The 16,820-nt window shown below is 38.8% G+C and overlaps 1 protein-coding gene across 11 annotated transcripts in view; it reads left to right on the top strand.

Annotated features, from left to right (window-relative positions):
• The window catches only part of ARHGEF28 (Rho guanine nucleotide exchange factor 28), a 323,435-nt gene that overhangs the window by 248,958 nt on the left and 57,657 nt on the right, over window positions 1-16,820 (top strand). For all 11 annotated transcript variants that reach the window (XR_009690541.1, XR_009690540.1, XM_061129550.1 and 8 more), the window contains 5 exons: window positions 2,977-3,224; window positions 8,707-8,829; window positions 9,980-10,097; window positions 14,134-14,388; window positions 15,273-15,349. Coding sequence is in view for 9 of the 11 variants with exons in the window: in XM_061129550.1 (XP_060985533.1) it covers window positions 2,977-3,224; window positions 8,707-8,829; window positions 9,980-10,097; window positions 14,134-14,388; window positions 15,273-15,349 (821 nt within the window). In the remaining 2 variants the exon portion in view is untranslated. The remainder of the gene's footprint in view (window positions 1-2,976; window positions 3,225-8,706; window positions 8,830-9,979; window positions 10,098-14,133; window positions 14,389-15,272; window positions 15,350-16,820) is intronic.

Here is a 16,820-nt window from a genome sequence, read left to right as displayed (position 1 = left end):
TATAATATTAACTCACCTGAAACTCAAAATCCTTTTGTAAAATGGGGATAATGAGGCTCAGGATCAAAATGTTGTGAGGCTTAAAGGAGGCATTGTACATGCTTGGTACAAAGCAGATTTGATTTCTTCTATCCTTTTCAAGTTGACTTAGGCCTGGTCTCTACTCATTTACCTCTGCTGTTATAAGAATCACAGTGAATGCTAACATATTTTAAGGTGGGGTAGTCAAGGCCGCTGCATATACGGCCTTGTAGTTTGCCTGCACACACCAGGGACTGTCACTCACGGAGACGCAGTGGGACTGGCAGCACTTACTAGTATCACGTGTGACCGTGAGTGGCAGTGCTGAGTATGGGGTTCAGTTGTGGGAGGTTTTATGACTTCATGCTGTTTGGGGTGAAGGCAGTCTGAATTAGGGAAGGTTAGATGATAGAGTAGTTAGGAAAAAATGAAGTTTAAAAAATTTTCAAGTACAAAGTAGATGCTGAAAAGTGGTTCCAGGAAGGCACCTTAACTTTAAATATGAGCCTAGCCCTTAGTTTTCACTAATCCTGTGTGTGCAAAGCACCTCGAAGTCCAGTGGTGACCAGGCCCCTTCTCCCCTGTGTGAGGCGGTTATGCAGGTCAGATGAGCCGCTGTGTGTACATGCTGTGAAATCAGTCTCGAGCTGTGTAGGAGGGAATTTCTTTGGAAAGGGTGGTGCTGTCCCCTTTAGTACTTCCCATGCAATTTGTTATATTGTAATTTTCTTCTTTTATTTCTTGATTTCATATATTATCAAAAATAGCCTAACCCATTTGGGGTGAATTATCATGTAGTGTGGTTCAGAGCATGGGCCTTTGGGCCAGAAAGTCTTATGTTGCAGGGAAAATCATTTACCCTCTTTTCTTCATTGGCTTTTAAAGATAAGAAAATCATTCTTATATTTGGGGTCATAATGGATTAATGGATTAAATGAAGTGACATGGTAGATACTTAGTACAGAGTAGGTGTTACAAATGTGGTAGGATACAATAATAATAATAAATTAGTGGGTTCCTAATTAAAGAGAGTTTTGTTTATGATAAAATAATAAACAAAGCCACATTTCGATTTGTTTTGCTTTCATGGCTGATATTTTGTATTCTTTTTTAAAACCTGTATGTAGGTTTGGAAATACTCATTAATCTAGAACGGGGACTTCTGATGCTCTTAGTAATGGTGAATTATTGTTTTCTCTCATGGTGTATTTTTAAAATTGATATATCACAAAAATTGAGATCTAAAACTCACCCCTTTACAGTGTACAAATCTATATTATAGTATATTTGTAACCTTTTAATATATTTATAAAGTTGTGCAACCACCCACCACTGTCTAATTCCAGAGCAGTTCTGTACTCCAGAAAGAAACCCTGTGCCCAGGAGCAGCCATTCCCCTTTGCCCCCTCCCACCAGCACCTGGAAACCACTCATCTATTTTCTGTCCCTATGAATTTGTCTATTCTGGACATATGGTGTAAATTGTACAATATTTAGGTTTTGGGGCCTGGCTGCTTTCACTTACACTGTTTTCAAGGTTCATCCATGCTATAATATAATTCAGTACTCTATTCCTTTTCGTGGTTGAGTGACAGTTAATTGTACAGATATACCACACTTTGTTCTTCTGATCATGACTTGATGGTCGTTTTGGGTTGTTGCCAATTTGGGGGTCACATGGTAACTTTATGTTTAGCCTTTTGAAGAACTGTTTTCCAAAGCAGCTATAACGTTTTACATTCACACCAGTGATGTATGAGGGTTTTGATTTCTCCATATCCTTACCAAGGCTTCTTTATTGTTCATCCTTTGAATCACAATTATTGTAGTATATGTAATGTGGTGTCTCATGGTAGTTTTGATTTATGTTTCCCTGATGGCTAATGATGTTGCTCGTGTTTTCGTTTGCTCATTGGCTATTAGTATATCTCTTTAGACAAACTTCTATTCAAATCTTTTGCCTATTTTGAACTGTTGTGTTTTTTTTTATTGTTGAGTTAAAAGAGTTCTTTTTATGTTCTGAACTCGGGTCCCTTATCAAATACATGATTTGCAATTATTTTCTTCTGTTACATGGATTGTTGTTTTCACTTTCTTGATGATGTCCCTTGATCATAACACATTGGTTTCTCTTGGAGAAAGTAGAACTTTGGAGACAGATCCAGTAATGGAAAGGACCTACTGTTGTATGCATTGAAGAACTTTATTGTATTTAATTCAATGTAATTCACCAAGCTAATTGTGCTCCTCAGTTCAGTTCAGTCACTCAGTCGTATCCGACTCTTTGCTACCCCATGGACTGCAGCACGCCGGGCCTCCCTGTCCATCACCAGCTCCTGGAGTTTACTCAAACTCAGGTCCATTGAGTCAGTGATGCCATCCAACCATCTTATTCTCTGTCGTCCGCTTCTCCTCTTGCCTTCAATCTTTCCCAGCATCAGGGTCTTTTCAAATTGTGCTCTTACTCAATGCAAAAAAAAAAAAAAAGAGGTAAACTAAGTTATATTTTATGGAGTATTCAGGACAAAATAAAACTTGGTTCCCAACTGAAGTACCTGAAGATGTTAGCTGGTTATATTATGAAAGTTTGATACATTGAATTCTGTATATATTGGACTTAACTTTTACATATCCTCTTATAATATCAGAGAAGAAGAGAATAATTTTGAGCTTACATTAAAGATTTAGTCAATGCTGATTTAATAGTAGAAGAGTATTGTTATTCCTAAACCTTCCCTCTTTTTTTATTTGTGTAATATACAGTGTTAAGCTACAAATTTAGGTCAATAGGGATGCTTTTGAAAAAAGTTGAGGTCTGACGGACATATGACATTATGTTAGTTTCATGACAACTTAATGGTATTTGTATATATATTGCAAAATGATCACCACAGTAAATCTAGTTAACCTCCAGGGATACTTGTTTTAAACCTTGTTTCTGCTCACCTGTTCCAGAGCTAATGCAGACAGAAATGCATCACATCCAGACCCTGTTCATCATGTCTGAGATCTTCAGGAAAGGGATGAAAGAGGAGCTGCAGCTGGACCACAGCACTGTGGACAAAATCTTCCCCTGTTTAGATGAGTTACTTGAAATCCACAAGCATTTCTTCTATAGTATGAAGGAGCGAAGGCAGGAATCCTGTGTTGGCAATGACAGGAATTTCATCATCAACCGAATTGGAGATATTCTAGTACAACAGGTGAGAAAGGTTTGAAAGTCTCAAAATCTCAAAGCCTAAAGGTACAGACTCTCTAGTGTTCAAAGCCTGCAGGGAACTGAAATTGATTTCATTACGGTTATTGACAGTTGGTTTTCTTTTATTTGATGCTGGAGTGTGTGACTGATGTCTGAGAGCTTTTAACAGCCAGTGGATGGCTCTTCTGTGTTGCAGGGTGCCTGGATCATCCATCTATCACTGTCTCCAGCTGGAGGCGCAGCCACAAATGAATTCCTTATGAAAATTCACTTCTTGATGTGATGGGCTGTCTAATAACATGCCTCTCCCATTGGCCTTTGATAGTCTCATCAGTATTTGCAAAATAAGCATTGCCTAATTTTAGGAGTGAGGCAGATCTATTATCATGAGAGCCCTGGAGTTCATGCCTGATAGATAAGCAAATATCACTAGAAGGAGGCACTTTTTAGGTGCTTGGGATGATTGAGGTATCAATGAGAATAGGCTGTGCCACTCATCTGTAAAAAAACAATGTATTGCTGGCAATTTGTATTGGCCCCCGATCTCTCTGAAAGAAGCTCTCCATTTAAAACATGCTAATGCGTGCATGCGTTCTCAGTCGTATCTAACTCTTTGTGACCCTATGGACAGTAGCCCACCAGGCTCCTCTGTCCATGGAATTTTCAAGGCAAGAATACTGGGTGGGTTGCCATTTCCTCCTCCAGGGAACCTTCTCCAACCAGGGATCAAACCGCATCTCCTGTGCCTCCTGCATTGTAGGTAGACTCTTTACCGCAGAGCCACTGGGGGAAGCCCCAGAACATGCTAATACAAAAGTTAAATAACATGCATCCAGCAGCCTTAAAATGGCAGGGACTTTTAAGGTACTTCCACTATATTACCTCACCTAATCTCCACTATATAGTGAGGTAAATATTATTTTCCCTAAAACTGAAGTATGGAGAAGTAATGACTTTCCCAAGTTCACACATCTTGTTAAATGGCATAGCTGGGGTTTAAGTTAAGAAAGTGTTATTTTGAGATACCACGGGAACATTCTGGGGAAGCTTGCTACCATCACTAGTCTTTAAGTCCCAGTAAGGTAGGGAGTCTCATCTATTTGGTTACTACTCTATTTCAATACCTAGAACAGTGCTGGGTACTATAAATATTTATTGAATGAATGGGCCTGCAATGCAGGAGACCCGGGTTCGATTCCTGGCTCGGGAAGATCCCCTGGAGAAGGAAATGGCAGCCCACTCCAGTATTCTTGCCTGGACAATCCCATGGACAGAGGAGCCTGGCAGGCTTCGGCCCATGGGGTTCCAAGAGGCAGGTACGATTTAGCAACTAAACCACCACCATGGGTTGCTTGGGAAAAACACACCGGGTATTCACTCCAGGGCTATGTTTTGTAGTCACTTAAAGCATTTGAGGAGAGGCATGGAGATCTCTCACTAGTTACTTTAGTTTGGCTTTCTCTAAGTAGATGCCAAAATGTCATGTTCAGAATATTAATTTTATATCAGTTTCACCCTGTCACAGACACCAAAGGAATTTAGTTGTTGGTCTATAGACTAAACATTTAAATATACTTAAATACAAATATTTGTAATACACAAAAAGAAAAAAAAAATCCTGATAATTGCCCCAGATCTTTTCCCTCATGTCTCACTGTGTAAAAATCCACACTAGTGTTAAGTTTCTAATCAAAGTGCTGAATGTTTTGCATCTAATCTTTAAAGTCCTCGACCTGTACTATCTTCATAATTCACCCCAAACATTTACAGTGCAAGGTTAAGAGACAGTAAAGTACTTTGCAAGACAGTTTGAATTAAAATGTCTAATTGTGTCTTTGTGAACTCGAATCTGAGTGCTTTCAAAAATGAAGTGCAAGATTATTTTATTTCCATCTATCTTTCTGCCCTTGATACAATCATGACTTTTAATTCTAATCATTAAAATATTTTTTTGTTCTTTCATCACTTTCATAGTTGACAAAAGTTTCACATTTCTACCAGTTTTTTATTTAATTTGTGTGGAAATTGAGGACAAGGTTTGGGAAGCTGGCTGTTAGCACAGGGTAAAGCCTGGCGGTCTTTTGGATAAAGCACACACTTTTCCAACCGGGGGAAAATCCTTGGTATTCAGAGAAAGGATTAAGTCTGCTTTTGTGTTCCTGTTCATGGACATGCTTAGTCGGTGTGGCGGGCTTCCTTCCAATACCGTGTAAATAAAATTGTCTCCTGAACAATATAGTGGCAAAGTCCTCAGACCGTGGCTGTGGGAGTGGCGCTCTGCGGGCACAGAGGGCGTGCAAGCTGCTGAGGGGTGTGTGAGCGGGCCTGGGGAAATCCCACATTCCAGTCTTAGACGCCAGGTCTCAGGAGGCCGACTGGAATGTGATGGTAATTTAGTCAGTGGGAACTTGTGTTGGTGAGGAATTCTGAACATGTGGAGCATGGTGGGTATATAGCAGTGGTTTTCCAATTTCAGGTACATAGACGTCTCTTAGAGCTTGTTAAGAATGAGGTATCCTATGTACCCACCGCCTACCTAGTGTGTTGTTTGATAGCACTGGGTCTGGGATTTGGCATTTTAAAATTATTTTCCGCCAATACTAATCTCATTATGTATCAGCCGAGGTGCTGATAGAGATACAAAAAAATTACAGAATGTTGCTGTCATCATGAAGATTCCTCATCTGGCCATTTTATAGCCACACCTCCTTCTCTCCTGTCTCCAACTGCTGGCCATCACTAATCTGTTCTCTGTCATTTCAGTCATGACATATAAGTTATATACATGTTATATAGGTTATATACAGAGTACGTCCCTTTGGATGGACTGTTTTTCACTCAGCACAGTTCTCCCCATCACTCGGATGGCTGTGTGTGAGCTGTATGCTGCGGTGTGGACGTGCCGCAGTTTGTTGAATCACTCACTTATTCAGGAGCACCTGATTATTGCTTGTGTGCTCAGCTGCTCAGTCGTGTCCGACTCCTTGTGGGCCCGTGGACTGCAGCCCACCAGGCTCCTCTGTCCATGGGATTGCCCAGGCAAGAATACTGGAGTGGGTTGCCATTTCCTCCTCCAGAGGACCTTCTTGATCCATGGACTGAACCCACGTCTCCTGCATTGGCAACAGATTCTTTATCACTGAACCTTCTGGGAATCCATGCACACATGACCACATGAACAGTCACATGCAGATTTGTGTGCATATTTAAGTTATCATTTCTCTGGGGTCAGTGCCTGGGAGTACAGTTTCTGGGTTGTATGGTTGGTAGTTGCATGTTTAATTTTATAAGAAACTGCCAACTGGTTTTCAGAGTGGGTGTAACATTTTACATTCCTATCAACAATGTACTGGTAATCCAGTTTCTCCACGCCCTCACCAGCATTAAGAATTGTCACTATTTTTCATTTTAACTATTCTGAGAGGTGTGTAGTATTGTCTTGTTGTGGTTTAAATTACATTTCCCCAGTGGCTTATGATGTTGGACATGTTTCATATGCTTACTTGCAAATATGTGTATGTCCTCTCTGGTGAAATGTCTGTCCTTGTCTTTTGCCCATTTTCTGTTTGGATTGTTTTCTTACTGTTGAACAGTTATTTCTTTATCTATTCCAGATACCAACCTTCAGGCAGATAGGTAGTTTGTGAATATTTTCTCTAAATCTGTAACTTCTGTAATTTGGGTAAACTCCAATATGTCAAGTTTTCACTTTAAGGTTCAGGCTCTTGGTTTCAAGTCTAAGAACTCTTTATCTAGCATGAGATTCCAAAGATTTTTCTCCTATTTTTTTTTTTTTCTAGTTTTACGTTTTTAAGTTTTATGCTTTACATTTAAGTCTGTGATCCATTTGGAGTTAATTTTTCTATAAAATACGAGACTTTGGTCATGATTCTTTTTTGTTTTCACCTGTGAATGTTCAGCTGCTCTAATATTGTCTGTTGAAGGGGCTATCCATCTTCCAATAAATTGCTTTGCTCTCTGTCAAAATCTGTTGGGCATTTTGGGTTCCTATTTTGTTCCATTGATGTTTGTGTATCATCCCATAGTGATAGTTAAGACTATATATAATAAATCTTGTTATGTAATAATATATCTAATAATAAGTTATATAATAAACCTTGAAATTGAGTAGACAGTTCTTTTGCTTTATTATTTTTCAAGATTATTTTTAGCTATTCTGGTTCCTTTACCTTTGGTATAAATTCTAGAACAGTCATCTAGATCTCTAAAAACTTGCTAGGTTTATTAAGAATTGCATTAAACCTGTACACTCATTTGAGGAGAAGTGACATTTTTAGTGTGTTGACTCTTCCAATCTATGAACGTGGTGTATTTCTTTAAATATTTGATTTCTTTCATCAGCACTGTGTAGTTTTTAGCACAAGAGGTCTCTGTATGTTTTGTTAGATTTGTAGCAATGTATTCTTGTTGGGGGTTTAAGAATCATCTCCTGAGATGTATTTGCCTCAAACAGATAAAACTATGAGCAACGTTGAAAAGTCCAGAAATAGTGATGAACTTCCTGAGGGGATGTAGGTATATTTTGGTTTCTGTTGCAGTGACCTTCAACATGGATGTGTATATGTGGGGTGATCAGAGTCTGAAAGACCGGCATTCACATTATTCAGCGGATTCTCTCCATACCAGCTTACGATTCTAAGTGGGTTCCTTTGTAGATTTTTCAGCAGAGATTTTTCTACAGGTTAAGGTTTTTGAAATACCCAGTCCCTGTTTCTGCTTGTGACTATCAGTTAATAAATTGGCCTTCTGGTTAATCCTCTTTCTCTGTCATCTTGGTTAATAATAGCCTGCCTCTTGACCCATTTGTGATGACAAAAATCAAGTTCCTAACTGAGCTCTGAGTTCATGGACATGATCAGTTAGCCAATGTAAACGTCAGTTTTCCTGAGGATTGCTGAATATGCCCTATACCCTTCCTTCAACCTATAAAAGTATTAAAACTGCAAATTGAAATTATAAAGTTGTGTAAACACACAGAACATAGAAGATAGCAAATGTTTTTCATTTGGCTATTGATAATTTAGTTCAATATCATATAACCACATATAATCACATATAATCCTCTTACCTATTGATTACTTCCTCTTTCTTTAAAAGGTATGTATGGAAGATAACTGATTGTGGTCAGAAATTCCAGGAATTTATTCTTTATTTGCAAATAATGCATTGAAATATATGAAAATTGCATGTTCTTTTTAGTGTTTAAAAGGTGAAAGTGAAGTCACTTAGTTATGTCCGACTCTTTGTGACCCCATGGACTGTAGCCTACCAGGTTCCTCCATCCATGAGATTCTCTAGGCAAGAATACTGGAGTGTGGAGTGAGTTGCCATTTCCTTCTCCAGGGGATCTTCCTGACCCAGGGATCAAACCCGGGTCTCCCACATTGCAGACAGACGCCTTACCCTCTGAGCCACTTAGAACTGACTAAATTTTCAAACCATCATTGAAATGTTATTCTTTTCAGTTTTCGGAGGAAAATGCAAATAAAATGAAGAAAATATATGGGGAATTCTGTAGCCATCACAAAGAGGCTGTTAGCCTCTTTAAAGAACTCCAGCAGAATAAAAAGTTTCAGAATTTTATTAAGGCAAGTATTTTAAAACTCTTACAAAATGGTAAGCCAACATAAAGTTCATGCTTGTTTTTTACATGATCTAAGCAAGTTTCATATCTAGATACTGTTTTTCAGGGAACAAGAAAGTGATATGTTTGTGGCAAAGATAGAAGACTGCTTTTTCTGTGTTAGTAAAATATTTCTCCCAAATCATTTACTTTTGTATTTATATTTGTGAAGACATGTTTTCCATACTTTTGAGCACCTTTGTAGTATCTTATGAAGCTATTTCATGCTGTGACAAGTAATAAGTCAGAAGAGTCACAGTAAAAATAAAGAATCCACTCCAGTGCCTCTGGATTAGTTGCAAGCAAATCTGTGATGCACCTCATTTCATATATAACTTGTATATCTGAACAATATATATTTTAAAAAATTACAGTGGCATTATTATACTTAAATAAACAATAATTCTTTAATATCTTCAAAGAATTGGCCAGTATTAAAAATTCCCTGATTATCTCATAAAATTGGATTGCTTAAATTAGGATCTGACCAAGGTTTAGATATTGTATGCAGGGCTTATGTCTTTTAAATCACCTTTAAAATTGAATGTGCCCCATCCCATTTTTTTGGTGTCCAATTTATTGAAGGAATTTGTCCCTTAGAGTTTCACAGACTCTAATTTTTTTATCTGCCGTTTTAGGAATGCTACCAGATTCTCCTTTTTAAAAAAATACATGTGTATTAAGAACTTGAAATGAAGACTGAGGTTTTTAGGAAAAAGTTGCCCTGATTAGAGGAAACTTTAGGTACTATGATAAAGAACAACAAATGTAGAGGAAAACCTGTTGGGAAAACAAATAGTTAATTGTAAACTCCAATATATAACTGATTTCTGACTGTTTTTCAAAATTTTTGCTATTCATGAATCTTAGCACTTTTATGTATTAAAACTTGCTTTTTGGAATTAACTATATCAGTATTTTGGAGATTTGGGTTGTTGATATTAATTTCAATGTATACAATTTAATGAAGATAATGTTTTAATTGATGATCATGCATGTTATGTCTGAATAGAATGATACCATTGCAGATTCTTTGTATTGTTAAATTCCTACCTAAAAAGAAAATACAGGTAATGTTTGTATATATTAAAATATATATGCATATATATTTTAAGCTCCGAAATAGTAATCTTTTGGCTCGACGCCGAGGAATTCCAGAATGCATTCTGCTGGTCACTCAGCGCATCACAAAATACCCTGTTTTGGTGGAAAGGATATTGCAGTACACAAAGGGTGAGTGATGACTTCTGGGATCAACATTTGTCTCTTTCATTAGGTTTAAACATAGCTGAGGTGTTGTAAACATTTATAAATGTTGGTGGCATCTGATTCATAAAGATTGTTCATTATAGAAAAACTGTAAAGCCTTAGGATTTGGATCCATTTTGAAAAGTTCTCTTTCATAATGTGACTTGGCCAATAGTCTGAATGCCTCCAAGCAGCCCAAAGCAAGTAGGCTTCCTCATACGCTGACCCTGTCTTTCCCATCTCTATTTCCCCCATATCCAAACCTTAATACCTCTTCTTCATCTTCCCATTACCCTCCCAGCAGTGATTTGTTAGATTGAGGATGATTTATGAAGGAGCTATTTTTGACCCTGTCAACTCATCAAAGACTAACATCTGGGAATCCTCTGAGACACTGTTAATCCACATGACTGTTCTGTAAGCTCCGTGAGGGGTTATTAGTTCAATAGGTAGTCCTGTGGTTGGTACAAATAGGTTATCAATAATAGAACAGTGCAGTGAATGGATAGGTAAAAGTGCCTGTTCCTCAAGGATCAGGCTTATTGATCATGAGTGAATTATTAGGACGGTAGTGTCTTATGTTAACAAGGGCTTTGGTTTAACTTTGTGTAAATTTGTGTGGCCATTGCAGATACTTGTCTCTGCCACTCATTAGTTGGGCAAGTTAATGAAATGAGCCTCAGTGTTCTCCACCAAATGAGAATACTAGTCCTTATCTTATGGATTTGGTGGGAGGGTTAAATAAGATGGTCTCAGAAAGTGCTCAGTATACAACCTAATATAAATAAGGTGCTTGATAAGTGGGAGCTGTTTTTATTATCTTTATTATGATCAGTTGACTTTGAAGACCATGAAAATGGTAATGCCCACTCTAAAAAGTCAACTTCTAACATCCTTTCATTGGTAGGGGTCTCGGTGAGTAGAAATGCATGATTTAGTCTTTCCGTTTTTTTAGTCACATTAGAATGTGAGTTTAGGCAGGAATGGTAGCACCCATTCCTTATGTCCCATTTTTATTGCTTCCTATAATTAATATACAAGAAAACATAAGCACAATATAAAGAGACACGCTTCATAATTTGTTCTTGGTGAAAGAATGAAAACGAAATTAAGACTTTCAGTTTGTATCATGGTTATATTTTCTTTCTTAGTTTTAATGTATGTCTAAGAACTGTCAGATTGTGTGAGGTCAGCTACTGCTGCTCCAAGAGTTGTCCATGTCAGATTCCAGGTAGAATGTGAGACAGTGATTACAGCTTGGTATGTCGGAAGTGAGAATTGAATTCTGGCTCCTCAGGTATAGCTGTCATAGTGGCTGAGTGAACAGTGCCTCCTTGATTAAGTCAGACCTCTCCCCCAGTTCTTTCTCTGGCTTCTGGGCACACGAGGTCCTGTGACTGTACTAGGGCAGTGCTTTTGGAACGTGATTAGAATACCCTTCACCTGGAGATCTTGTTTACAAGCAGAGTCTGCTTCAGTAGGACTGAGATAGAACCCAAGGCAAGCATTCCTGACAAGACTTATGGGTGGCGCGCACATTCCTGCACTTTAGAGTTGTAGGCTGTTAAAAGACAGTAATTTATCCTGAAGATCAGAAACCTTTTCTTGCCTTATTTTAAGTCACTTTGCAATTCAACTTTGATTTTCTCTACTCAGCTTTCCTATGTTTGAAATACACTCTTTATAAAGAAGAATCTTTATTTTTGGTGGTGGGGACTGCTGCTTAGGTGAGTGACAGGGCAGTGAAGTCACGAAGTAAAGGCAATAGGTTCTATCGTGGGCAATGAGAAAATCTTCCTTGTTAACCACGGTGTCACAAGCTGTTCCTTGGTTGTCTGACTAAAGCTTTCATGTACCTGCTTAAGGCATTTAGAGCCTGGAACGTTTAGATCCTTCAGAGGACAAGTCCTTATTCCATTTCACTGCTCTTCCTATGTATTTACTTCTGCTGTTCTAGGCTCTAGAGAATCTTTTATTTTCTCTGTCGACTTTCTTTTCTTCTCTTCTGGCAGTTTCTGACTTCCTGAAACTTTCTCTTTCAGTTCCATTCACCTCAATAAACGTCAATTAGTTTTTTAAACATCAAATTTAGAAAATAGTTAAATTTACTTCATCGGAAGCTCCAGGAAGCTGTTGCAGAAACTCCTCTAGAAGTTTTCCTTCAGATAGTCTGGAGATAAGAGATTTGGCCTGGATTTCAAAGAATCGTAGTTGGGCTGATGATTATCTACTCTGTTGGCATAGCTGACTTAGCCACTCAGGACAGTGCTTTGGTCCCAATTTTTGAGGTTGAAAAGATGTTTTAATACATATTATTAGTATATTTATCTTTATGCTAATGCAGTTGTAAACTATAATTTTGAATGTTACTTTTTATGGAGCAAGGGATCCAGGAAGGCAAATGAGTCTGAGGTCCATTCAAGTCACACGGCAGCCTCCTTTTGGAAAAGGATTCCAGGTTGGGCTTGTAGCTCAGTGAAGTTCTGAGAAGCTTGGTATGGGGATTGCTTGATTACTCATGTCTGGGCAGGTGGATGGAAGGCTGAACTTGGGATATGACAGTCACTGCTCTAGGGAAGAAGGTCAGACCAGTCTCTAGAGCTCAGACATCATGTTGTCACAGTGTTCCTGCTGACGTATCTGATAAATAAATCTTCTTAAGGACACATTTTAACCATCGTTTTGGGCATGAGGGATGCAGAGTGATGATAGAATATTTGAAGTTTTTTCCCTCTTTTTTTTATATTGACATATAGTTGATTAACAATGTTGTGATAGTTTCAGGTGTACAATAAAGTGATTCAGTTATACATGTTTCTATTTAGATTGTTACAAATATTCAGCAGAGTTGCACTACTCATAAAGCAACCTTAACCCAATTTTTCGCTTTCCACTTTATCCTCCCATTTATCATCGCAGCACTTGCTATAGTACACTTACTCTTTCTCCACGAGACAGGATCCAGCAACCCAACAGGAATTCCATCAGATGCAGACAAAATCCCCTTCCATCCCTACTACACCATTAAAGATATTCTAGGTGTCCTACTTCTAGTTCTCTTCTTAATACTACTAGTATTATTCGCACCAGACTTGCTTGGAGACCCAGACAACTACACCCCAGCAAACCCACTCAATACACCCCCTCATATTAAGCCTGAATGATATTTCCTATTTGCATATGCAATTTTACGATCAATTCCCAATAAATGAGGAGGAGTCTTAGCCCTAGTCTCATCCATCCTAATCTTAATTCTCATACCTCTCCTCCACACATCCAAACAACGCAGCATGATATTCCGACCGTTTAGCTAAATGCTTATTCTGAGTTCTAGTAGCAGACCTACTAACACTTAGATGAATCGGAGGACAACCAGTTGAATATCCCTTTATTATTATTGGACAACTAGCATCTATATTTTTTCATTATTCTAGTTCTTATGCCAGTTACTAGCACAATCGAAAATAACCTCCTAAAGTGAAGATAAGTCTTTGTAGTATACTCAATACACTGGTCTTTAAACCAGAAAAGGAGAACAACTAACCTCCCTAAGACTCAAGGAAGAAGCCATAGCTCCACTATCAACACCCAAAGCTGAAGTTCTATTTAAACTATTCCCTGATGCCACTATTAATATAGCTCCATAAAAATCAAGAACTTAATCAGTATTAAATTTCCAAAAACCTTTGATAATTTAATACAGCTTTCCACTCAACAGCCATATTTACATTTTACATACCACTAACTACACAAACAACAAGATATGTATAATATAACTTCATGTGCTTACAGTACATACAATTAACAGTAGGTTCTTGTTGGTTGTCCATTTTAAATATACCAGTGTGTACATGTCAGTCCCAAACTCCCTAATATTTGAAGTTAGTCCAACATTTTTGCTATGGGATTTCTGCTACTTAGATGATGTATTTCACTTTTTTTTTTTAACATTAAAGGAAAAGTGTCTCCCTGAGCACTCTGGCTTATTGCTCGCTGTCTGCTCTTTCTTCTTCCCATGCAGAGAGCACTGAAGAACAGAAAGACTTATGCAAAGCTCTTTGCTTAATTAAAGACATGATTGCAGCTGTGGATTTAAAAGTCAGCGAATACGAGAAAAAACAGAAATGGCTTGAGATCCTAAATAAGATTGAAAACAAAACGTACACTAAGCTCAAAAATGGCCATGTGTTTAGGAAACAGGCGCTGATGAGTAAAGAGAGGACCCTGTTATACGATGGCCTTGTCTACTGGAAAACTGCTACAGGTCGTTTCAAAGGTACCGTGGCTCCAACAGACCAGTTTCTCTCTCTACCGCGCTATTCGTTTAATGGAGGACAGATTTTCCAAAGAAAAATGGTTCAGCAATGCAGGCACACACACAAACTGTGGGTCAGTAGAAAGATTCCTGTAGGATCACGTTGGAAACTTCAGTAGATGGAGGTGGCCCACCCTACACACCTTTGGGGAGAGTTTGCTGCCCCCAAGCAAAAGGCTTCCCAAGTGTTGCATGGGTTTTCAAGTTTGCAATGTCTGAATCAAAGGCACTGAGAATCCTAATTGGTGGCATGTAAATATTATTCTGGAAAATATGCCTACACACCCAGAGTCTATTGTGTGCCAAGTCAGCCCAGGGCTCAGACCACTGAGGAGAGAAATAAACTCTAAACATCTTCGGTGGTGAATGACATAATGCATGAATATACGTGTTGACATTGGTGGTGTTCGCTATCGAGCAGTCATCTGTTATCTGATTAGCGTCTAAAACAGTTTATTCTGATCCTTAAGGAATGATTCTGTAGCTAGCACCTTGCCTGAGGCTTTGTCAACACTGGCCACTAGACTTAAATAGGACCTTGTTTTTTCACTGAATATTTTTCTTCCATTTTTGAAAGCTACAACATTAAATTTTGCTGGAGATTTAGCTGTACGGACAGTGACACACACAAGCACGCACTTAAATGCCACTTACTTACTATGTTATCTCGAAAGTAAGTCTTTAGCTATCATAATATTGGCATTTTGATAAAAGTTTTATAATTAGACTAAATCTTAGCTTTTTAATTTTTAGTTTGTTTAAATTAAACATGAAATGGGAATTTTAATAAGGGCATTTGAATTGTGGTTTGCTTCATTAATACTAGTAATTTTTTTCCTTTGAAGATATCCTAGCTCTACTTCTAACTGATGTGCTGCTCTTTTTACAAGAAAAAGACCAGAAATACATCTTTGCAGCTGTTGTAAGTATTTGGCTATGTGATGAATATTTCAATTACTTTAATCCCACATCTTCTTGGAAAATGCCTGAAATGCCTAGTGAAATTAAATGGTCATTGACAAGATCATGCCTGTGGTATATTCCCATTATCAGTGATTACAGTGTTCAGTAACAAGCATCCAGTTGGTTTACCAAGCATGGTAGGAGTTGGTTTATCATAACCAGGACTGGTATTCAGTTGATGCAGCAATTTGATCAATTGTGAAAATATTGAAGTATTTTGATACTAGTTGGTGAATGTGTGCTTAGTCGCTCAGTCGTGTCCAGCTCTTTGCAACCTCATGGACTGCAGCCCGCCAGGCACCTCTGTCCATGGGGATTCTCCAGGCAAGATACTGGAGTGGGTTGCCATGCCCTCCTCCAGGGGATCCTCCCAACCCAGGCATTGAACCCAGGTCTGCTGTCTTGCAGGCAGATTCTTTACTGACTGAGCCACCAGGGGAGCCTCTGCTGCTTGACTATCTTGGTCTTCCCCTCAGAAACTCCCTCTCCTCCGACTCCTGACTTCCCAGCACCTGAGATATGGATGCTGGGAGCAGCAAATCCCTTCTGGCACCGCACTCTCTTTACCCCTGTTGGGCAGCGCCTGCTGTACCAGCTGCTAACTCCATCCGTGCTGTTCCATCTCCTGCCAAACATGAGAATACCATCCTGGTATCTGAAGTGTAAAGAGGGTTCTTTCTTCATTCTCCCATAGTGGCTGTTAGATAATAAGGCTGATCAGATAACACTTATCTTTGTACTGTTGTTTAATCTCATTGCCAACACAGAGTGAGGCATAGAATAGCAGTAAAACCAATATTTTATAGCATGTTTTATGCAGCATCTTGTGGTCCACAGTGACTCACGTAAAGATGGAAGATGCCATCAGTTAACCCCTCATCAGCATTGTGGGGCCTCAGGCCCTGTTACAGGAAAGAGTCTTAGATGCAGCACCAATGTGAGCAGCATAACGGAAGCTCTCCACCACGTTAGTGTGTATCATCCATTGATTGATACGGAATGAATCACTGAACAGAATCGGCCACTTTATGTAATCAGCAGTGGATGTGATGTAACAATGAGGCTGAACGTAGAAGTTCCTTTACCTCTTTTCCTTGGGCAGAGGTTGTCAACTCCAGTGTCTTCAGGGATTGGGCAGGCAATATATTAATAAATGAGTAAACTGGCCCAGTCTCTTGCTGTCAAGGAGCTGATACTGGTAGAGACTGCAGTGGACTGGTGAATTCATGCCCTTTCCTGAAGAGGGCAGGATGACTCAGCCATTGCCTGTGTTTTATTTTTTAATTTATTTTTTTCCATTTATCTTTATTAGTTGGAGGCTAATTACTTTACAATATTGTAGTGGTTTTTGCCACACACTGACATGAATCAGCCATGGATTTACATGTGTTCCCCATCCCGATTCCCGCTCCCGCCTCCCTCCCTATCCC

This window comes from Dama dama, chromosome 25 (genome assembly GCF_033118175.1).
Source record: "Dama dama isolate Ldn47 chromosome 25, ASM3311817v1, whole genome shotgun sequence".
NCBI lineage: Eukaryota > Metazoa > Chordata > Mammalia > Artiodactyla > Cervidae > Dama > Dama dama.
The sequence above is the reverse complement of the archived record's forward strand: the minus strand, read 5'-3'. Positions and strand labels throughout refer to the sequence as shown.